A 25,122-nucleotide genomic window follows, 5' to 3' on the forward strand; every position below is an offset into this window, starting at 1 on the left:
TTATTCCAGTGCTTCTTTTTTATATGATCAACTCCTAATGTCTCTCCTATTGCAACAGTCTCTAAATATTTGAATTTTCCACTCTGCTACGCGACACAAATACATCGCATTGAAAAATATTCTTGAACGTCAGTGTATTTTCACTTCTCGTGATATTTCCTTTTTCCTTTATCAGGTCACGTTTGGTAGAGTACAATTCACGCAGAAATTCTTACTACGTGACGAACTAATAAAGTAACATCCTGGATATTTGCATGGAAACCGGAAAGGCGGAGAATTAAACCGGCCGGAAAATGTTTGTAGTTTGCTGACGTACTTTTAGCTTAGGATATACGGGGTGACAAAGTTGAATGTCAGGAAGAAATATGCCGGATTAATTTCCAAAGAAAAAATGCGCAAAGTCAGTTGGAGAAAATTATTCCAAATATGTTTGCAGTATGCGTTAGGAAGGATTTAGATATCCAAAAGGAACTCAGGAAAAAAAAATATTGGAAACGGGAAAAGTGTTCTTGAATATAGAGAAAGTTAAAATTACTGTCATTCGAATATAATTTAAAATCTAAAAGAAAGGGAGAAAAAACAAAAAACAGACGGCGAGAAAACGAAAAAAGAGCAAAACTAGAAATGAATTATACGTCACAGTTAATTTGATTATATGAATATAACATAGTGATTAAGAAATGGATTTGAATTTTTTTTAATGTCTTTATTTCATTCTTTTAGTTTACATCTGCATCAGTTTATATCGTAAAGATGGATGATCTGAGGATTAAGTCAAAATAAAAACTATAATGGCAATTGGTACAGATATTCATAGAATAACTAATGTTTGAATTAATTGTTAATGCATCAGATTTTTTTTTTAATTTTTTGTATATTTAGCTTAAATTTTTTTTTATTTCACTTCAAAGTTTAAAACTATTACGAGAGGTTTATCTATTTCTCTGTCGTTGTCAATTATTTTCGCGATATTTGTATGTTATAATGCATCATGTTAATATGAATAGAAACGGTATTAAATTTTAAAATTTTTACAGAAATTACTGGAGCTTATCAGGGTATTGTTGTTTTTCTTTTTAATTATCTGTCACAACTTATCTTTTAATAACGACAATAACAATGCCAAGACGTCGGATACGTGTTAATGATGATGATGACTTGGATAGTGAGGTAAATTTGTTCTCTAGACATTTTATCAATTTAAGCTAATAATTTTAAATAAAAAACTAATAAATTCTTTGTTTTTAATTAACTGAATGAGTAAGTGAGGATGAGCTGTTTAAGCTAAATTTGATTGTATCTTGGGCTGAGTAAATTGAAAATTTCTTGTATTTCGAGTGGTCACAACTTGATTTATTACTTCTTTCTCTTCTAAAGGTTGATCGAACATTTGATGCCTTGGAAAAAGATAGTCGACGTGGTTCACATCGCAAATCGGCAGTTTTGCGTACACAGAAGGACGAAGATGAGGAACGGCAGAAAATTTTAATGGATATGAATGCTAGAGCTGTTGAGAAAGGTAAAACTCATTTTATGTCCGTTGATGAGCTTGTTTTAAGTGTACGAAAAATCTCTTATTTTTCGCTAGAAAAATGACTAATTCTTCAGTTTATAGATTTTCGGCATTTAAACTAGGCTTCTGACTGTTAAGTGCATTTTCGCTTTTTTTTGTTTGTTAATCTTTACATGAACTATAATCTTAAATAAGTTTCTGAAATTCTAGAAAACCCAGCGAAAAATGAACGTTTACTGGAAGCAATGAAAATTGCTGTTACGAAAGCCAAGCAATTGGCTGCTCGTGCTTTCCAGGAAGATCTTATCGATAGATTACCGATTGTTGTGGAAAAGGAACCTCTATATGTTAGCGTTGACCTTTAATGAAAATTTTACTTTTTTATTTGCATTTTACAAGTTCACGTAATGAAGTTAACGTGCACTATTTTAAAAAATTTTTAGCAAGCTGGATCTTTACTCGATGCAAGTGCACGAATTTATTCCTTTCGTGTGGATGCTACGCATTTAGAAGCATATGATGTTCGATCAAAGTTAGGGGATAGTAAGCTAATTCTGATTAAACTTTTCTTAAATGGAAGAAACTATTCACTAAAATAAAATTTTCCAGAATCTCAGTTCGATAACAGTAAAAATAATAAGAAGGATATCTCACTCAATGACGATAGTGATAACGGTAATGAAGAAGTGAATTCGGATAATGAAGGAAATACTGATAAAAAAGTATATTTTCCTTTCTATATATATATATATATATATATATATATATATATATATATATATATATATATATATATATATATATATATATATATATATATATATATATTGTATGTTTGATTTACCCAGTAAATAATAAGGTGTTGAGAAAAAATTATCGCAGTTCCAATTTGTATATTTTGTATTTTGGAACCATTAATGGTAGATGTTAATTCTTTTAGGAAGGTAAGGATAAGACGAAAAACAAAGGGCAGTTGGATGAAGGGAACAGTGATTCTGATATTGGTTTGGAAGATGGTTCTGCTAAAAATGATGATATCTATGATGCTGTTGATTTTCCGATCTATATTGATGACTCATCTTCCGGGACGGAAGATGAACAAACAGTACTGGAAGCTAGTGAAATTGTGACGAAGTTCACGAATAGATGCGATAAATCTCACGAAAACTGTGTAAAAAGAAGAGTAAAGGTAAGCATGCTTCACATGAAAATGTATTAATCTAACTTCTATATGCAAATACTTAAATTGTTAAATTCCATCTTTATAATAGAACGATCAGTGTTGCTTATAAACCCAGCTAACAATTGCCAAATGGGTTATTTCTTTCTAAGGTTATTTGTTTTTCTCCGTCTTTTTTTCTGTCTCACTTTCGAAGGATGCATTACAGTAATTTTTTTTTTATCGCCACTGCTTTGTTGAAAAATCGATTCTTAACTATAAGTTCATATGCAACATAAAAATTTTTCTTAGAAATTGCAAAAAAAAATTTTTTTCCTATGATCATTATGATAGATACATTATAAATCAGTCCTTCTAAAGTTCTTTAGATTTTAATCTTACTAATGAAATTAATTTACTGCTCAATAAAAACGGAATTTATTAAAAATGGTTTTGTGATTGAACTTGTCATTTTAGGTACCAATGGTTGTATACGATTCATCCGAACTAAACGACACTGAAACAGGTGCTGAATTCTGTAGCCACTTGTATAATAAGGCAACGCACAACTTTGATGAGGGATCATCAAGCGGTCTTTTGATGCAAAATGCTGTTACAAGTAAATGTGGACGTCGTTACCTGGTGCATAATAATGGTCGATGTATTCGTGATCCATGGGATGAGAAAATTGAGGGCGAAGATTTACATGAAATTTGGAGTTCGTTTTTTGTTTTTTCTCTTTTTTCAGATATTAAAATTTTCTTTCACCAATTATTTCAAATTTTTATTGCTACTTATTGTTTGCGAATAAGTAATGCTTTCTTTGTTAAACCTTTGAGTATTTAAAAATACTATTTGTACATTTCCATTACTAAGTTTTCACGTTTCCTTAGCAGTTGTAATTAAAATTTTCTACTATGTACCAAAGAAAAAAATCTTCCAATGCATTGCGACTGTACTCTTATTCTTAAATAAGTATAAAAAGAAAAAAAAAAACAAACTCATTACCTCAATTACACCATTCTGCACTAAATTTCGTTATGGGACCGTTGAAAGTATATTACTACCATCTAAATGGTTGATAGAAATTGATCGATGTTTTAGAAGCTATCGAAGATTCGGAAAAACTTAATCAATCAAATGTTGCTGGTGTCGTAAATAATGTACATGACGATGAACGTATATTGACGTTATCACAAGTATGTTTTCAGAAGTGTTCGTTTTTGGAGGTTAATTTTAAGAAATAGAAAAATTGAGTAGTGAAAATGCGATCGTTAGAAGTATTAAAGCCTTTATGAAATTTAGTTTGATTTTTTTCCTTTTTTTTTTTTTGCTTTTGTTAGTTATGTTCGGCAAAATATTGGAAATAGCGATTTCTGCAGAATGCAAGTAGCAGTCAGGAAACAACAGTTCTTATGGATACAACAGCAAGTACCAGTAGCATGCAGTCAATCCAGAAAAATGTAGAAGCTGTGTTGGAAGATGCACTTCTCGATTGTGGTAGTAAAGAATTGTTTCGGTGGAGAAGACAATTGCAAAAGAAGTTTGGCATGAATTCCGGCCAATTCGTCGCTTTAATGGTTTCTTTTATGAATTTTGGTTTATTCTTTCAATATCCTACTTAATTTTTTTTTTTTTTTTGATTTAATCACTTTGTAGAAATTCACTTCAATGGTCTAAAATGAAGTTTAGTTAAATTTAGTTCTTCAAAGTAGATTTCATCAATCCAATTCAGTAGCTTTAACTGCTTTTAGGCCTACTCCTTGCGAGATGTGGATCCATTTGTTCGGCGGAGTTTCATTCTACAAGCCATTATTCCAGCAAAAAAATCATATATTAGCAGAATTGCGGATGCAGGAAGTGGTTTAACATATGCGCCAATAGCTGATGAATTGGAGCCATTTGAAGAGTCGATGTGTTGGAAAATATGCAAGATGAGGTTATACATTAGTTTACACAAAAAGTGAATGCATGAGTCTGATCATTTTATGCTGGACAGAGTTAAATAACTATAAGTTTCTTATGTTTTGAAATTTAAAATAGTCTCTTTTTTTGGCAATCTAAGGTTGTAGACATGAAAATGCAAAACCAAAAAATATATAAGCAAGACTGTTTAACGTCTGATTAAAAAAATCTGTGACAATGACTGTTGTTATTTTTGTTTACTTCTTTTGCTTGTTTGTAATAATTTATTCTAATAAATGGCTCACTTTTAAAGATGGGATAATATGAGTAATGAAGCTCGAGCAAAAACCTTGAAGTCACTGCCTGGTGAACATCCTGTATTTAACTACTTTTTTGCACGATCAGCTGAACATTTGTCTGCTGAGGTTTATTTTCATTTCACTTGATGTTATGATCTCGATTTTTTCTTTTTTTTTTTTTTTTTTTTTTTTTGCTTATGAAAATTTGATTTCAGAGTGGTAATGTGCTTGGCAATTTACCTGTTTTCCGGAGTGTAATTGAAGTTGAAGTCCCGCGTAATGCTATTAAAATGACAGGTGATGATCAGAAAGCGTTGGCAGGAGTACTAGATACTTTTCGAATTGGTCGAGGTGAAAGTTTGTTTAAAAAAAAGGGCGATGATTTTGGACGAAAAATTGCACAAATTCCAATTGCGACACCGTATGTTTTAAAAGTATTAAAGTACACTGTTATTATATATTATTAAATCATTCCAGTGATACTGTTGTTTTATTTTCTGTTTCTTTTACTTTGTTGGTAGATTTATTTAAATTATGTGAATTGAAAAAAAAAAGTTTTATCTCATTGATGTCGTATTATACTGTAGACTTTTATTTGCTTTTATTTTGCAGAATACGAAGGCCTGAAATGCAATCTGCTTGGGAACGCGAAAGTATTATTTCTAAAGAGCAGTCAAGGTCAGCAGTGCCGTCAGCAATACCATCAGAATCGGTTAATGGTCGTTTGATAGCAAGTCGTATGGATGATATTAATTCTGAAATAGATGCAGGCTTTGACAATGACACTGATATGGATGCTGATGTGGTATCATCACACGTAAATGACTATCATTCAGTTGCCGATGACGTTCGGTCGCTTGCATCTAAGCAGGTACATCATTCCTTTTCATCTGGTGAAATAGATGAATTTTTGGTTTAAAAAGCTAGCGAAAATTTTTTTTTTCTTACTGTTAGTATAATTCATATATATGTATATATATTTTAATTGCATTCTTACATTCTTCACTGTTGAAGACAGAATTTTCGGAAGAGCTGGAAAATTTACGATTAGAAAGTGGTGGTAGAATTGATCGTACGGATGCAGCTTCAGCATACGGTGATCTCCATTTTATTGACGAAAAACGAGTTGCAGTTATGGCTTATTCAATAGTAAACGATGATACACACTGGAAAAAACGAAAGCTTGATAAAGGTTAATAGTAGACATTTTTCAGTGTTAATTATTTCATATTATTTATTTTAAAAAGTTCCAATTTATTTAGTATTTTTTTTTAGTTAGTATTTTATCAATTTATTTATGAAACTATACAGAAGGAAAATTATTTTCAGAAGTTGTTGGAGCTGCAAAAGGGAAGCCACCTATGAAATTGGATAAAATCGAAAAAAAAAAAGTATATTACTTTGCACTTTTCTTCAGTCCCCTAAGTTTCTTCATTTTTTTTCTTTGCGTTAGACGTTGCAGATAAGCTTTTGAAGGAAGATTATGGTGTGGTGCGCGAATAGTGGGAACCTTTTTACTCAATATATTATTAAACAAACTGAAATTTTGACCAGTTGAACTTCTAATTTATCCGTATTTCACACTTTAGATTGGTCTAAGTTCCAGTGAAAAAAGGTTTGAGAATAAATGATTTGATGCTTTTATCATATTAAAGACATAAACCTTTGGGATGGCTCTAAAAAATTGTTCAATTCAAATATCGCATTGAGACATATTTTCGGATGTTCGATCCTATCAGCAAAACCTAGATAGGACAGTTCGACTGGATTTTTAAATTGGATTGATAACCTTATTAAGGGAGGATCATGTATCAGTGGTCCTAACTCCCGAATAACTTAATGGTTTTGCATGAGATGAGAAATACTTGAGCTAATTGAATAATTTATTGAAGAATTGCATGTGTTGAGTTTTTTCAAATTTTTGAATATCAAAAAGCTTAAATTTCAATTAAATATAAATTTATTAAGGTGAAAAAAGAAGAGGAAAAGGAAGTTTTCGAAATTGGTGATTTCGACAATATGCCTCTTGCTGTGATTCGAGATCGGCAAAGACAAACGAAACGTCCGACTGTACTTGTCAAACGTGAAGATGAAGTCCTGAAGATTAATCGGACACGGCTCGCTACTGATTTATTTTATAAACCGGAGCAATTTTGTCGTCTGGCTCACGTTTTCTCGGTATTTTCTCTCTTTATATCAAAATACCGATCTCCAGTTTTTTGTTCCGATTTTATAGAATGTTTTCTGGAAGCTAATATTTGTTGAGTATTTTGTTATTATAGGGCGAATGGGAGAATCTGCACTGTAATCGATCAATGTCAGCACCAGTGGATACTAAAGATGAAGACCTATCAAAAATGCTACGACAAACCATTAGGGAGGATTTAGATCCTGAAGAAGCGTTAGTTTTAATTTATTTCTTTCTTCAAAATTTAAAATTCGTAGTGAATCAGAATTATATGAAAGTTATGACTCAAATTGCATATGTTAAATTTTGCAGAATTAAGGAACACATGTCGTGCTTCAATGGTTATTTCGATGACGCATGTTTGGAACAGCGATCAATGTCAGTACCTTGTACCAGTGAAACATTTGACGGCAATAACGATAATGACTTATTTAGCGAAGTTGCTACTCAGGATAATGACGATAATGATAATGATAGTGTGAGGAACATTTTATTTTATTATATTTACTGGAATGAATTTTTGTCTTTTCATCATCACTGTTGAAGTGTTTTGTTTTAGTCATTATCCTAAATGAATAGGTTTTATTATTTATCAACATTAACAAGGTTCTTTTTTTTTACTATTATCGTTATTCGAAAACTTTGCATCTTTTTATTGGTTATTCAAGGTTTAGATTAGGTATATAATTTATCCGTTTTTGTTTAAAAATAGGTTTTATTTCTTAAATTATGTGTCCTAATTTGAAAATGATCGGATATCAGATAGCTATGCAATAGATATAACACCATTAAATTTTATTTAAATTAGAGCATTAGATTTTATGAGTAATATTGTAATTTGTTTATATTTAAACAAATAGAAATCGATTAATTTGCAATTATGACTAAGCTTTTTATAGACATTGGTACCAATGTACGATGTGCCAGTAGTGAAAACCACCCAGAGTTTCTATTCTGAAGCCGATTCTGGGGCAGAAGAAGCTGAGGTAAATATTTAATTTTCATGTGATGCAAATGTGCATAAGCGAATGATTTATAGTTATGTTTCATAAAACGTGTTCCTTTGTAGTCTGTTACATGTTTAGGACCAAATGTTTTGGTTTCTGTTCCCAAATATCATCTGGTAAACAAAAAAGGAAATAAAATAAAAGAAGGAAAGAGATTCTTACACTTTTTCTTTCTTACATATCAGAATATTTTTTGTTTTATTTTTTATTTCTTTTTAGATTTTTGGTGTGAAATATTCGGTGAGACAACGACGCATCAATGCACCAGCTGTGAAACGAGCAATTGGTACTATATTATCAAATGCGAAAGTAAGTTTTTGTATATACTTTTGAATCAGTCTTATTAAAAATATAAGAAATTTTTATTTTTATTTACTTGAAATTCAAGAATATGATTATTTTTAAGCTTGATGCCGATGCTTTGAATGCTGAACTCTCTGCCGCACGACAACAGGGATTCAGTTTTTTAGATGGTTTGAATGATTTGAGCATTTTAAGCGAGGATTCTTATCAGGATTCATTTGATCGCATCGAACTTAGTAGAGAGGAAGAGCGATTGCAGTTGAGGGAAGAGGAGGTGATAATTTCAAGGGAATTTGAGTTTGATTTTTAGAAGTTGAATTTTGAGCTCTTTTTTTGTATTATAATCGAACAGAAATTTAACATTAAGGAATTGAGAACTTATACTTTTGAATTTTAACGAATTATCTTTTTCTCTATTCCAGGAGATGACCGATGATCCAACATGTGAGCTACGACATGCTGAAGTAACAGTAAAAGATTTTAGATTAGCAGGTCGACATACATTCTCATCGGTTTTGGCCCAACTTCCTTCGTATTTAGCTGGACGAACTGCTGATGATCTCAGTCCTATTAATGCGTTCTCAGTGCTTTTGCATCTTTGTAATGAAAATGTTAGTAATTTTAATTATTCGAATTTAAATTTGCAAAAAAAAAAAAAAAAAAATTTCTTTGCTATTTCCTGATGAAATGAAAAATTGCTAGAGAAGAAAACTTTTACTCAATTAGCATTGTTTGCATCTTGAGCTCACTTTATCCAGGTGAACAGTTTCATTGTTATTAAAATTTCTTTCGAAAAAAATGATGACAATCATGGGGAAAATCATCGCCTTTCGAGATTTCCATTATTTTTATCTCATCCTCCTCTGTTATTTCTGAGACAACAGATATTTGCGTATTAATTCAAGTAAGTGACTTACTGTAGAATTATTAATTTTTTTTCCAGAATTTGGAGCTTCTTCAACGTAGGGATGGTCGTGGCCTGATAATGACAACAGAAATGGGTGATTTCACTATAATATCTGCCCGGCAAAACAGGGTAAATCGTAAACGTACTGCCTCAGAATGTCAATAAATAGTTAATATTATTGCTTTATTAGCTATTAAAATTTTACTCCGATTATCCACTTGTTTTTTAGTGTTATCTTTATTCAGTGGAAATAAAACCATGAATGATGTGATGTGTATTAGACTCCAACTTTTCGTTCTTTCAAATAACAAAACTCAGAAGACATTTATTTATGCCTGAGCAGTAGATTAATCCGCTAAATATGGCAAATGGCATAATAATTGTTCAATTTTGATCGACAACTCATGTGGATGTATCTTTTATGTGAATGAATGAATGATTGCTCATTTTGTTTATTTGATTAGTTATTCCTGCATATAATACTTGCTTTACTTCTATCTTGACAGATTACATATAGCAAAGTGTTTGCTGGATGGTTCAGTTTTGGAAATTTTTAAAATTTTTGGAGAAAAGATGCATGGGAATGATGATATTAATGTTGCAATAGCTGTTAAATATACCTGGTCTTATCGCATAATTTATCATTATTACAATCTATCATTATTTTACTCTCCATTTATTCCTTCTCTTCATCAAATGCACAATTTATCATCTGAATTTTAAATCTTTCATCAAATGAAATTTTTATTCGTTTTTTTCTTTTTTTTACTCTTCTACCTTGCACAATGTCTTCATCATCTCCACTAATGTGATACATTCAAATTTACAGTGTTTCTTCTCTTTTTTGCTGTATTTAGGAAGTAATTTGTTCCCCTTATCAACACATCTACTGTATTTACTGTGAAGTATAAAATTTTCATATACAGAAACATGGAGAAATTATTAATTTTTCTTTTAAAATTTTAATCCACTTACAAAATAAATGATTTAAATTATTTATACTGTGCAGTAAGGCATGAAATGTTATCCAAATAAATAGTTACAACAAATATTTAAAAAAAGAAAGTTGAATTTTTCTTTCATTTCAGTAAATATTTTACCTCCATCTAATTGACAAGTAATGATTAAATAACGACACATTAAAACATTTAACAGCTTTATACGGTGAGAATAATTGGAGCAAAATTATTTATGGCCAATGAAATATGCTGTTCTTTTTTTTTAATTTATTTAATTTTTTAAAATACTAGCAACATTTAATTTAATAATATGCTATATCTTCATAGATGTCATGAAGAAGCTTACGCACTCATAGTATTTTCATCTTCTTTACCTTGCAAAAAATATGTGATGCATTCACCTTTACCCTGAAAAATTAATATTTCAACTAAGTCATCTAGGAATAAATGAAATCAATTAATGAAGCAAAAGTTCATAAAAAATAAAAAAGCAAATTCTATAATTTAATAGACTTAAGGTGATTATTCAAATCAAATCAAAAACAGATTTACCTTAACACTAATTTTTCCTCGTTCAATAATTTGAAATTGCGGAAAATAGCAATGAAGCAAATTATATGATTGATCACTGATCTCAAAATATTGAATAATTAATTGTTTACATTTTGTTAAATGTAAACACATTCATTTCCAGAATAGATTCATGTAAGTTTTTGTAAGTTTTTATTATCTTATTTAAGCAAATTTAAATGCAAATTTAAATTTATTCTCAAAGATTGGAAATGAAAAAATGGAGAGAAAGAGAGGGAGGGAGGGAGGGAGAGAGAGAGAGAGAGAGAGGGAATTACTTGTATCTCATTTGGTTCACTCGTACTTTCCATTCTGGATGCCATATTAACTGTGTCACCAAAGAGACAATAACGTGGTGTAATTAAACCGACGACACCTGCTGCTACAGCACCGCTGTGAAAGCCAATTCGTACCATTAATCGTTCTTCGGGTCGATGAATGATTTTAAATTTTGTTACAAACTAAATAATTTCTTTTTAATTTATTCATTCTCATTTTATATTTTATTATATAAATAAAATCCATCAAAATAAATGAAAAAAAAAGTGTAAAAATGAGTGAAATAATAATTATTTTATTTCTTTTCTTACCTTCTTATTTATTTATTAATATTAAAAATATTTTATAACAAATAAAATTTCAATCTCAATTATTTGCTTTTTTTTCTTGTCTCATAATAAAAATGGCGCTAATTAACTAACCGAGCGCATTTGAAGTGCAATATTACCAATGTTCTCAACGTGTGCATAACCATTTTCTTTCGGTAAACCGGAAACGATCATGTATGCATCACCGATTGTTTCAACCTTAGATTTTAAAGTAACTTTTTTTGTTTAAATTATTAAATATCAAATTAACTGTTAAAGTTATTATCATATCATTTGATTGCTAATCATTGTTTCTATCTTTGAGCAACACAAAAGGATGCATAGAAAAAAGAAAATTCATAATTGAAATAATTTAAATCATTCCATTTTAACTGAATAAAATTGCACAAATATTTTGAGTTATTCGATTACAAAAGTTAAAATTACTAAATATTTCAAAGGTTACTCAATTTTATTTTCTTTTCCTTTCTTTTTTCCTAATATAAAGTGATTAATTGTATTTATTGTTAGTAATTTGAAACTTTTTTAAAATTTTCATTTTGTACTAAATTAATTATTTTCGTATAAACTAATTACTGATTTTACATTTAAAACATGCTATGAAATTCTTTTTTTCATTATAAATTTTCCGTTTTTTACCTTTAAATTCAATTTTATAATTAAAACGCAAATTAGTTATTTTTCCAAATATATAAACAAAAAAAAAGAAAAAAAAAAGAAAATGTGAATTAATTTGAGAATAGAAAACAAAGAAATATGAAATGAAAAGTGAAAAAGTTAAAAATACAACCATACTATATGCAAAAAAAGAGAAAAAGGAAAAACAAAAAAGGAAAAAAAATGACATTTAATAAAATATTTTTTACATTTTTAAATTAATTAAAAAAATAATTTAGAAAATGTTATCTATAAATAAATTAATCTATCATTAATTAATGCTCATATTAAAACAATAATTTTTTTCAATAGAATGATTTAATTAATAATTAATTTACTTTGTATGCGTCATGTTTCGAGATGATATCATCAAAGCCACTGAAAAGATCGTTGAGAAATTTAACAATTTGAAATGGAGTTGAAATAGATGACAATCGAGTGAATCCTCGAATATCCGAGAAAAGTACGGTAGCACATGGGTATAACTGTGGTGGCACCTGTCTGCCAACTTTTAAATCATCCGCAATTGATCTTTAAAATTTGTTCATTCTTTAGATGATACTTGTTTATGTTACTGTTATTAATGTATGTGCAATGGAATAATTTAATTAATTAATTATTAGTAATTATTGACAAGCTTTTAAATTTTTTACAAATTTTTTATCATCGATTATCAAAAGATGAATGTTTAGTAAAAAATTAAAATTTGAAATTGAACAAAAATAAATTAAGTAATAATAACTTTGGTAATATACTGTAGAGTAATCGATCAGCTTGTTGTTGTGCTTCTTCTAATAATGCTGTTCGATTTTTCACCATTACTTCCAAATTTACAGTATACTAAAATTAGCACTCCTTTTTTTCATTCAAATTTTAATTCAAATTCAACTATAATAAATATTTGACAACAATAATTGTTGTAGTTTATTAAATATTATTGTTTAAATTTATCCTGAAAATACTTATAATATTAATTATAATGCTATCCCAAATGTATAATAACATTGCGTTTGAAATATTAGATTTTACTATCAATTAATTATAGATAATTTATTTTTATTATTATTATTTTTTTAAAAGAAGAAGAACTTCATTCATCATTTCCATCATTTGATCCAAAAGTGATCCACTTCCTCTGAAATAGTAACTATTAGTAAGATCGATATCTACCAGTGGATCAATATCTCCCAATAGATCAATATGTCCCGGATTTTTTTTATAAAATGTTGTTAATTTTAGTAAAAAATGTTAACTATTTTAATGGGTCACTCATTTTTATCATTTTTTTTTTGTGATAAAGAGAAATAAAAAGTGGTTGAAAATTTTCTCGAAGATATCAATTAGATACAAGTACCATTACTTTTGAAAAATTATCATTTTTTTCTTGTAAAACTTTGCAATATTTAAAAGATAATTTATAGTTAATTAATAAACCGTTTAGACAATCCTTCAAATAATAAAAGTTTGTCGTTTTTTTTTTTTTTTGAATTGTCATTTTCAATATGATTCTCACAAATTTTTCGTCTAAAAGAGTAGAAAAAAAAAAGACTAAAATGATTTGAAAAAAAAGAAGTTTTTTGACAAATTTATTTGATTAAAATGTTAAAATTTAACTGCAAAGTAATTTATTATGCAAGAAGATCCAATTAATTATTTCCTTTTGCAATACAAATAGCAAATTTATTCGACAAATTAACTGTATGAGGAAAAAAGCAAAAATTTCTTACGTTGTTTTTAAGGTTGCATTAATAACTTCTTTAATTTTTTTAATATTTGGTCGCATTTGTGGAATTTCTAGCCAACATGCCTAAATGTTTTATTAAGCAAATAACAATTGAATTATAACACAGTTAAAAATCTGTTAGAGTTTTAAATCATTTTAGGATAAAAAATATAAAAAAGATGAAAAATGTCTGCTAGAAAATATATGTTCTATAATTTAAATAATAAAATCTTTTTGAAAAAAAAAAGTGGTAAAATTAATTAAATAATTGGTTTAAAAAGCAAATAAATGTTATGCATAAACAGACACAAACAAAATATACGTACAACATTTCTCCTTAGTAGTTTACCATTTAATTTTTAATTTTATTTTCTCAAATGATAAATTTAAAATAATTATATTTTAAAATTATTCCTTTTCTTTAACCTCAATGGTACTTATTAATTGAAGGTTATAGGATGAATCATTGTTAGCTGACGGAAATGTTGGTCGAATGCAACCTTCTTCAATACTATTTGCTAATTTGATCAGTAATTCTGCAATAATGATAACATTTAATAATAATAATAATAATAATAATAATAATAAATTGAACAATATGGTAAATTTAACAAAATAAATTTAAACGGAATAAAAGAAATTTTGTTTTCTTAAATTTATTACATAAAAATAAATAAATCTGTAAATACTAATTCAAATATAATTGGAATTAAGCTGGAATAAAAGAATTAAAATAAATATTAATTGTTGAATAATTTATCAAAATCATTGTATTAATGTCATTTCATTAACATTACAAAATGTAATGTAATTACGAAAATTTAAAATTTATGAAATAAATTTACTTTTTGTGGAAATGGAGAGTTCATGAAATGGTTCCAATCGAAATAATATTTGATAGAGTACCATACCGAGTGAATATATATCTGCTGCTTGAGAGCCATGTGGTAAAAATTTCGTTTTTAAAATAATTTGTAGAATTTCAGGTGCTTGTTGGATATATTCTGAAGACGAAAATAAAAAGTTGAATGCTCTTAAATTGATGCTATTTTGATTCCGAATTTAAATTTATTAAATTAATGATTAAAAAATTATGAAAATTTGCGAAATTGATATGATAGATGTTTTTCAAGAAAATTTTTCCTCGTTTTTTTTAACATATTATTAATGAAAATATATAAAATGCATTGGTATATAAAGATTGTTATTTTAAAAAAATTAAATGGAAGAGTAAAAAGAAAATTTTAAAATGAAATAAAACAAAAAAATTAAACATTACTTAATATATAATTTGTAAAAAAAATTAAAACAAAATAAAACAAAAATTAAACATTAGTTAATATATAAAAAAAAACTATCAATACATCACTGCTAAAAATCTTAGCTGAAAAATTTATCAGTTATCATATCATATCATATCATATCACATCATATAATCATATCATTCTCTTCCTTTCCTTACAACATTACATATTCATTGCATCATATCTTTTTTTTATATCCAAAAATTTCTCACATGTTATCAATATGACCAAAGAAAGGAAAAAATCTAATATTATAAAATAAATGAGTTATTTTTATAAATTCTGAAATATAAATTACAAAATAAGATGGATCAAATTATTGCTAAAAACAAAACGTATTTAGTTTCTTTAATTGAGCAATTAGCCTTCTGAAATGTAAATAATTTTTGAAATTATTTATGAATTTTATTTTTTCTTTTAATTATTTTTCAATAATAATATAGAAAAACTAGAACTTAAAAAAAAGTCACTAATTAATTAATTACTTCGGCTAATTTGAATATTATCATCATCGTTGTCATCAACTTTTTTAAAGATTTGTTTTATTTCGTTATGCAATAACTTTTCAGCAACAATTACTTCCGTATAAAAATCTGTTAATTTAACTGTCCAATGTGAATCAACGAGACAATTTTGCAAGCACAATAAGCCATGGTATTGTATTGGCGATGAATGCAGGAAAAATATACCCTAAAATAATTTGAATTATTCTCGACAATAATTTAACAATAAAACAAAAGCAATAAAATTTTTGAACAAAATGATTTATATATCATTTAATTATTTAGCTATTGCTCAGTTCAATTCAATTTAAATTTTTTATTTTAATTCATAAATAACATTTTAAAATTTTGAAATTATCAAACACAATTTTTAAAAAAAATTAAAATTGATAAATTTTGACAGGTTTCTTTTAACTAACGATAAGTTTTTTTTTTTTTATTACTGTTATCTATAAATAAATTTTGTAATATTTAGTTTTTTAAATTAATTATTTCTTTTCAGATTAATTTGTTGCATACCTTAACAACATCTTTAGCAAATGAAACTAGAAAATTTCGGTTAAGTTTCATTTCATTGTTAAAAATAATATCCTGAAATATTATATGAAATAATTGTAAAATTAAATTAAAAAATGTTTTATTACTAAGTCATTAAATTAGTTTTTTTTTTTTTAACTGTAAAAAAGCTTCAGTAAATTTGTTAAATTCTTAAAATTTAATGAAAAAGAAAAAGTTATTCATTACTCCAAGACTTCCACGTGTAACAAATGTCCAAAGGATTAGCAATTCATTTTGTTGGTTAAAACAAATTCCATAAAATTTATTCAAATTTTCATTTTCCAACATTTTTAGCTGAAAAAACTTCATTTATTTTTTATTAAATAGCATTGATTTTCCGTGAATGTAACATTCCGTATAAAATCAGATAAGTATATCAAATTATACAGAATAGAAAAGTAAATTTTACTTATCTCACGTACGTGAGTGATTGCTATGCAAATTATTTAAATGATAATTGTTCCAGCAGTTTACTCGTTTTTTTTATTTTTTTTTTTTTATTTAAAATTGTTTCATTCCTTTCTCTCTATCCTCAATTAATTTCAAAATTTTTTCATCAACTAATTTTGCTTTTACTTATTTTTCTTAATTATTTAACAATTCCGAAATTTTGATTAAAAATTTAAAATTTGAATAATTAATAAATATTTCAGTGAATTGACTTTTTTTAAAAAAATTATTTACTTGTTTCAAAATTTGCAATTCATTTTTTGGAAATGTAATATTTCGTGTTTGATGATATCGGCGAACTGATAATTTAACACCGTTGCATATTGCACGTTCCATTGATAACATTTGATTTGTATTTGATTCATTACTAATTACTGATCCATTAACTGATTTACCTGTATGCTGAAAAAGGTAACGTGAATTGTAGAGGAAGTGAGTTACGTGAAAAGAAATGAACACGTTTTGATTTTTTCGATGGATTATGCTAATAAAATTTAATAATTTAACAATTTTATATGATTAGTTAAGACATAAATGAAATAAAAATTGAATTATAATTTACGTCAGTAGCTAAATCTAACAGACGAACTGATTCACGTGCTATGCGCCACGTCATATCATACAATCGTCTTTCTTTTCTAAAATTTTCAGCATTAAAATAAATTTTATCAAACTTATATCAGTTTTTAATTATAAATAAATTGAATGACTGAAATTCAGTTTGTATATTACGTAGTTAATACCAACACATTAACCAATTTGATGAGAATGAATAAATTGATAAATGCTAAAGTAATACTTAGATTTAGCAAAGTAATTAAGGAATGCTTTAATTAACCCTTTCATGTATAGAAAATAACCAATAACAATAGTAAAAAGTAAAAGAATTGCTGATGCACCAGCCAAAATATATTTTGTGTAATCGCATAAACTTCCATCATATCCACAAGATGGCATATCAAATGGTGCCTCACCATTTGCTGTCAACCAGTAATTCATTAAAATTTCATGTGGTACCTAAATAAGTTTTAAAAAAGTAGGAGAAAAAGCTCAAGAGATTTTCTTATTAGCATCAGTTAAATTTTTGCTATATTTAAAGATATTTGCAAGAATAATGTGTGCATCATATGAATATCTTTCTTCTTTTGAAAAGAAACATTTAATTTAACAAATTTTAGCATAATTCAAGTATTTTTCGTTAATTTTGAATGAGTTAATATACAAATAATTGATTTTCTCGATAATTTAGTAATTGAAGCACTGAATGGAAATTCATTAATTAAACTATGAGATTAAAAAAAAAGATAATAAAGTATTAGAATATTAAAAGCATATGGGAAATAATGAAGATATTTAATTTCAAATTTGTTAATTAATAATTGATTGATTCTTTTTTTTTTTTTTGTTATTTAATTATTATTAAATCATCCCAAGTTTTGTAAAAGAAACAATCCTTCATTGTTTTTCTGTTTTTCCAATCCAATATTTTTTTTTTCTTTTCTTTCTCTTTATTTCTGCATTTCAGTTCATGAAAATAATTTTTTGAAATTACACAGATTCTTTTGTTAAAACCGATATTTATTAAATCATAATTTAATCGCTTTCTTTTTAAATCAAATATTATTGAGTGAAATATGAAAAGGAAAATGTTAAACGAACAAAATTATTATTATTTAGAATTCTTTTTTTGCAAAAAAATTATGAATTTCAAACTTTTTTGAAAATTTAACAGTTATTTCTTTTTTTTTTTTTTGAAAATTCAAAATGACAACTGTTATAACAATTATTTAATTGCAATATGCAAATTGCCACAGATGACTAACATGTAGCGAACATTCTTCGCCTTTCAGGCTACATTTTTCCGGATCGCCAAGTTTTGCTTCTAATTCCACGACAGTTCGTAAACTACCATTATACAATTGGTATGTAATATAGCTTGGTATTCGAACTGCTTCATTATCAATCAACACCTGGCCAGTCATACCTGTATAAAGGATAATGATACTTATATTGTTACTAATAACAATTGACAAAAATATTTGTTAGTTTAAATTCAACTCAAAAATGGAAATTTATAAATTCCATTTTGTCTAAATTCTAATTTATTACATAACATTACATACATAATTTATTCATAAATGCTTTTTTTTTTTAATATATTGCGCATTTTTATATTTCTTCTTTCATTTTTATAGAAAATCTAAGAAATGCAAAGAAAAATCTAAATTAGTTTTATTTAAAACTTGATTTATCATAAAATGGAAAGCTCAAAAAATTTCTCCGAAAAAGTTTTCGGAATTGTTTTCTGATTTTTTTTATTTTTAATTTCTCTTATTGTTTATTTGTGTAGAAAAGTTCTGCATTGTTACCTAAAAATTGGCGATTAGTCATTTTCTTCCAGATTAACGATCCGTTATTGTTAATATGGTCATCACCGGTAATATCATATGCGTCACGTAACGCAAGACCATACAGGAATAATGCATCATATAATGACATGTAAACAAGTATTGCATACTGTAAAATAGGTATCGTATACCATAATATTGCATACTGTGGAATACTGTAGAACAAACTGTAGAAGAAGCATTGCCCATTGCATACCAAACTATCACTTATTTTTCTGCTTTTTCCCAATTAATAATTTGAAAGCCATTTTGTTTCTTCGTCTCTCTCTCTCTCTCCCTTCATCTTCTTCCCTTCTTTCTTTTGCATAATAAATAAACGAAAATTAGGGGACAGTATGGGGAGAAAGATTACAAACTACTGTAAAACTATTACTAATTTAATTCTAGGAATTTTCAATTCTTATTTTGAAGAATTTTTTCTTCAATTTAATTTTTCATCTTTTATTTCCTCTCCAGCTCTCGTATTTCTATTTGATTTTTGGGAAAATATCAGAAGAAAAAAGAGAAATAGAAATCAAATGGGAAACAAGAAAACATACATGTGAAGAAGCCATATGACCAGTTTCTTTTGAAAATTTATGCGCAAAATGTTGAACTAATTTATGATCATAACCTTGGGCAGTTATTACAATTGCATTTTCATAGGCTTGTTTTATCAAATGATTGTCTTTGATTTTTATCACTTCCCATGGAAAGTAATCAACAATCTATAGAAAACACTATGAATATTTTAATTAATCAAAAAATAACTGCAAGAAAAATATTTTGAATAATAATACTTTTCACCTTTTTTCCTTTTTCTTTTCTTTTTCATGAAAAATACCAATGTATATTATAAATTACTGATATTTGAATTGGATTGGAATAAATATACATAAGTGAATGATAATTTGCTCGCTACTTCCTTAAATTTGAGTAGGAGCAAAACAAATCGATTGATAATGATTTAGAAAATAATAATAAATTAATAACTATTTGCTTAATAATAACTTACATGAGAAAGCCATGGTAGTATGTATACATATTCTGCATTTTTCATGTTAGCTTTTAAAACTGCTAGCATAAAATTGGTGCAAGCACTGAGATCCAAGCCTAATTCGACCACAATTACTTAATATTATCACTGATTAGTATTATTACTTCAAGACATTTTTATTTAATAATTTAATTAATTGTTTAGCAGATAAATCACTGAGTAAAAAGAAGCTAAGTTGCACAATTTTATGTTTGAATATTAATTACTAAATGATACAAAGGTTCGAAGAAATTTTCGCTTGTAAATTATATATCCAAATTAATCTCCTAATTACTGATTACGTAAGGCTTTGAAAAAGTTTAAAACGCAGGTTGTTTTTGTTTCAATTAATGAATATGAATTAATTATTTCATTATCATTCTATTTATTATCTACCACTACTTTATAAATATAGACATAAATTTTTTATTTTTAGTAACCAAAAATTGTTTTGCCAAGTTTTTTTTTTTTTTTTTTAACCATAATTTTTATGTAAATTTATGCAATATTAATTAAATTACTATATTAGTGTAGAAAACTAGATTAAACGTACCAAGTTGCTTTGTTATATTTCATCTAATTATTATAGTGTATATATATATATTGTATTGTAAGTCTATGCAATAAAAATAGAACATATTAAAATTTAACAAAACAAACTGCTAATTACTTCTTGCAGAAGTTCGAAGTATTTCAAGTTTTCCGCTTTTTAAGATTTCATCGACAGATGCAAATGGATCAACTTCGATTATAATATTAATACTAACAGCGGTACTATTTTTTGCTAATTGCACCAAAGAATGTATGGAAAGGCCATCAAAATGGACTGTCGGTCGTACAATACCAATCTGAAAAATTCTAATTATTTTTTTTTTTTTTTTAATAATATTTTTTGAAATTTAAAGCAGTACTGAATAAAGGATTAAATGAACGGTTCTGATTAAATTATTAAGGCAGCGAATTACTTTCTGCTTATCAAATATTGCAGAAGAATGCAGTGATATATTTTCCGTAAGAAATGTTAAAATCAAATTAAAACTTAACAAATGCAAAAGGAATGTGTAAGCTATGCATTGGAGGTTTTATTTTCATTTTTTTTTTTTTTTTTATTAGAAAGAAAACTTGACAGACATAGTGCTACAGTAGTTTAAATCTAGTTTGCGATGAAAAAATATAACAAAAATCGAAAATAAATTCGTAAAGAAATTTGTCAATTTCTTTTATTAATAAATATATTAAATAGATAAATTAAATGATCAGTTTTGCATTAAACTGTAAATTTTTCATCAACTAATTTTTAATGAACCTTTTTCCAATTGTTTAGCTTAAGATACGTGAACGTTGCTCGAGCCATCTCGATTGCTGACGTGAGAGCAACAGTGCCAAGCGTTGAAAATATAGTTTTATCAGCAAGCGTATCATCACCAGATAAGTGTGCTATAATCGGAACATTCCAGCGTTTAGCTAAGCGACTAATTATTATAATTTCTGCAATTATACCAATGCATTTTTAATTTGCTAATAATTTAAACTATTTTTAAAATATAATTTTTAAACTATCCAAGCTTTGACCATAGCATTTAGAGATGCTAATTGTTAAGTTATTTTCATTTAATTATTCTACAGTTTAAAAACTATCAAAACTATCCAAATTATTTTAACTTTTCTTAAACAATCCGCTTATTAATCATTATCAAAATTTCAAAAAGTATTATTTCTAATTATCATTTATGACAATTACTGTTTTCTTTCACTTTAATAAACAACTTTTATAAATAACTGTTAATTAGAAGCAATCAAATTTGAAAATAAATATTACAGTACCATCGTTACAACCAGGTCCAAAGTATACTGTAGCATTGTGCATATAATGTAAATAAGCGGCATTTTCAACACCGCTAAAGTCGTTGCATGATTCCATTGTAATTACTCTTGAAAAAACAAAAACAAAAAATATATTAGAAAAATTTTATTACATAAATTGATTCTTATAAAATGAAAAAAAAGTTTCTTTTTAATATCTATTTTTATTTAGTATTAAGCAACTAATTGTAAAGCACAGTATTTGCTTGGAAATATATCAAATTCGATTATATTTATTTCATTTCTTTCCAACTTTAACTTTTATAATTGATTTATTCATTATTGTTATTATTTTCATATATCATATTAGCATTTCCTGGAATAATATTCAGTCATAAATTTTTTTTCGTTATATTACTAAACTAAATTAGTGGATTAAATAGCTGTAAATAAAAAATTTTGGCATAAATTACTTGTTTCAATGGAATAATAATGAAATTAATAAATTTTGGAACAAATAATAAATGCTTAAATATAATTAATCAAATTCTTTCATACTCCATTGTTAAATTAGGCGGTAAAATATTGCGCTTATGAAGATCATCCGCGCAAATTCTGAGCACATCCGCTTCATTTGCAATGATCGGATTAGCTGGCAGCAAATGTCCAATTCGTATGATTCGTTTTTGAATAGTTAATATTGTCAAATGCAATAGAATCAATAAATATTTCATCTGTTCATGGATAAAAATTTATAAATTATATTAAATTTAAGAAAAAGAAAACGAACGAAATATTAAATTACCTCGGATAATTTACTAATTCATAACAATCAAGTATTAATATTTTTGTGTAATTGTAATTTTTGGTTACATAATTTTATAACTTTTGTAACATTAAAATTTTTAACTGAAAAATTCTTAAACTATTGTTGAGATATGTAATATAAAATATATATTTGACATGATGAGTAATTGTAAATATTACTACTATCATTATCGACTTATTAATGATGTTTCTATTATTGTTATCATCAAATATTGCACCTATAAGTATTACTATTATTATTATCAATTATTATTACCATTATTATTATTATTATCATTATTATTATTAATGGTTTTGTAATGGATGACTTTCATTAAAAGCAATGGTTTATAATGTAATTTAATTGAGAAATTGATGAATAATGTGATAAAGAAACGAAAATATTATCAGAAAATGATAAAATGGGAAAAGGATGAAGGTTGAAGTCACATCAAATTAATTCGTACATTTAAAAGATTTGAAATAATCATCTGTAAAAGCAAAATTGTTGCATTACATTAAGAAAAGCACTAATCAAAAAACAAAATGAATTCTAATTTCTGCTAAAAAAAATGAATATCTTTTTCTTTTCGCATACATAATTTTGTCTCTTTTGATATTTTTTCTAATTTTTTTAAGATTTTCTTTTAATTCTCATAATAGTGCATTTTAAATTCATTAAAAAATATATAATTCAAATGCAGTTTAACAATAAATAATTTTGACCGTAATTTTTATATAGTTTTCAAATTTGAAATGCCAAAATAAATTAGATTGAAATTTCTATCAAATTCAACAAATCCAACTTTGTTTTACTTTATTTTGTACCAATGGCACCGTTCATTCAAATTAAAAGATCAAAATTGTTTCTTTAATCTCATCATAGTGCCAAATTTTCCTCGTCAATCAATAACTTATTAACTTGATTGCGCATATGAGACGAAAAATTGAAAACAAATTTATTCGGAACAAATTTTTCATCCAATTTTCTTAATGAATTTATTCGTAATGCTATCAGTTTATCATTTACATCAAAGAATGCACGCAATATCAAACTCAGATTATTCATTAATCTGAAATAAAACTTAATTAATGCTTACAAATGAAAAAACGATTAATTTTTAATATTTTATCCGAAGTAAAAGAAAGTCTTTTCATAAAATTGAATTTTTTTCGTTTCTCATTTTTTAATCTTTTTTCTTTTTTAGATTTTGATTTATTTATTAATTTATTTTGTTTTCTCTACTTTTTTGTAACAAATAAACAAAAACATTAATAATTAAAGTTATAAAATTAATAATGGCATATTGCACTAAAAGTCTATAATTATTTAAGTTTCTAAATTTTTATTTTAAAATTTTGATTCCTTATTGCAGAATTTGAAACTTTAATTTTGCCGTCGCGTCTCCTTACTGATATAAATACTAATCATCCAAAATAGCTATAAATTATTGTTATAATAACTATGGTTGTTCGAAATAATTGTGGTAAAAGGTGATTAGATTATTCAATTTGTTTTAATTCCAATTAATTTGAAATAAAAATTGATATGATATCAGTGCCAATCAATTTCAGGTTTGTAATTATTTCTCCTTGAATTCAATTACTTATTTATAAAAGCAATTATGGAGCAACAAATTTCTTACTTTTTTTCTTTCTATTTTTGATCATAAAACAAAGATATATAATTTATAATTATTTTTATAATCAAATAATGAATTGTCTTTTTTTGTTTGATTTTAAAATAAATGATTAATTAACTTTTTTTTTAAAAAATAATTTATAAATATTCAAAAGGAAGCGGCCCACAAGGCTACTATTTTTACAATTTGAGCATTTGCTTGAATGAGATAGGTAAGCCCTTAAGCGCTTTTAAATTTTATTAAATATGAAATGCTTGTAAATAAAATAATAAATTACAATACATTAATGCTAATCATAAATATGAATATTTTTTGTTTTGTTTTTCTGTTTTTTTTTTCAGTTGTAAAATTTGTGAAATACAATAAGTTGTAAAAGTTTTTGGAGATTAAAAATTTGCAAAATTTTTCTTTGGAACAAATATTAATAACAATAGAAAGTATTATTAAGATTATTGTTTATGATTAGTCAGTACATTAATCTATTTATGAAAAAGTGGCAAATAATTTTATGCACAAAGATTATTGACATATTTCAGTTTTGATTTCTGTATCAGATAAGTTTATTGATAACAAAATACTTTATGATTTATCACAGGAAAGAAGAATGATATTTCTTTTGTGATGAAAAGGATGTTCTTATCATGAACAAACTAAAAGTTCAAATTTTTAAAGAATGTCTGTGCTATTCGATTAAACTTTATTTAATCAAATATTAAAAAAGGAATATCAACGTTGTCTTTAAATTAAGTGTTTATTCTTGACTAATTTTTGTTTTAAATTTTGAAAAATTTTTAAACTTTTTGATTATTTTTTTTTTAATATTAATGTTTTTT

General features: G+C 26.2%; 2 protein-coding genes across 2 annotated transcripts; one reads left to right on the forward strand and one right to left on the reverse strand.

Annotated features, from left to right (window-relative positions):
• Positions 1-1,119: 1,119 nt before the first annotated feature.
• Positions 1,120-9,446, forward strand: Bm9681 (Uncharacterized protein; the record flags this gene model as incomplete). Its single annotated transcript, XM_043082737.1, has 23 exons — positions 1,120-1,170; positions 1,378-1,519; positions 1,724-1,860; positions 1,957-2,056; positions 2,123-2,235; positions 2,454-2,702; positions 3,150-3,390; positions 3,777-3,871; positions 4,055-4,252; positions 4,427-4,611; positions 4,891-5,002; positions 5,092-5,297; positions 5,489-5,747; positions 5,891-6,068; positions 6,206-6,267; positions 6,845-7,054; positions 7,159-7,277; positions 7,377-7,542; positions 7,964-8,050; positions 8,291-8,380; positions 8,478-8,648; positions 8,797-8,985; positions 9,318-9,446. The coding sequence occupies 23 exons, from the start codon at positions 1,120-1,122 to the stop codon at positions 9,444-9,446; spliced, it is 3,489 nt and encodes a 1,162-aa protein (XP_042938671.1).
• Positions 9,447-10,582: 1,136 nt separating this feature from the next.
• Positions 10,583-22,573, reverse strand: Bma-gcy-9 (Adenylate and Guanylate cyclase catalytic domain containing protein; the record flags this gene model as incomplete). Its single annotated transcript, XM_043082738.1, has 24 exons — positions 10,583-10,648; positions 10,793-10,873; positions 11,089-11,271; positions 11,512-11,616; positions 12,414-12,606; positions 12,818-12,915; positions 13,165-13,210; positions 13,803-13,882; positions 14,225-14,334; positions 14,644-14,802; positions 15,588-15,792; positions 16,125-16,196; positions 16,350-16,457; positions 16,848-17,015; positions 17,185-17,251; positions 17,452-17,630; positions 18,437-18,597; positions 18,983-19,130; positions 19,561-19,728; positions 20,016-20,131; positions 20,707-20,884; positions 21,343-21,524; positions 21,861-21,967; positions 22,398-22,573. 24 exons carry the CDS (start codon positions 22,571-22,573, stop codon positions 10,583-10,585), a joined length of 3,156 nt encoding a protein of 1,051 aa, XP_042938672.1.
• Positions 22,574-25,122: the final 2,549 nt, after the last annotated feature.

Source organism: Brugia malayi (genome assembly GCF_000002995.4).
Source record: "Brugia malayi strain FR3 genome assembly, contig: Bm_008, whole genome shotgun sequence".
NCBI classification, from domain to species: Eukaryota; Metazoa; Nematoda; class Chromadorea; order Rhabditida; family Onchocercidae; genus Brugia; species Brugia malayi.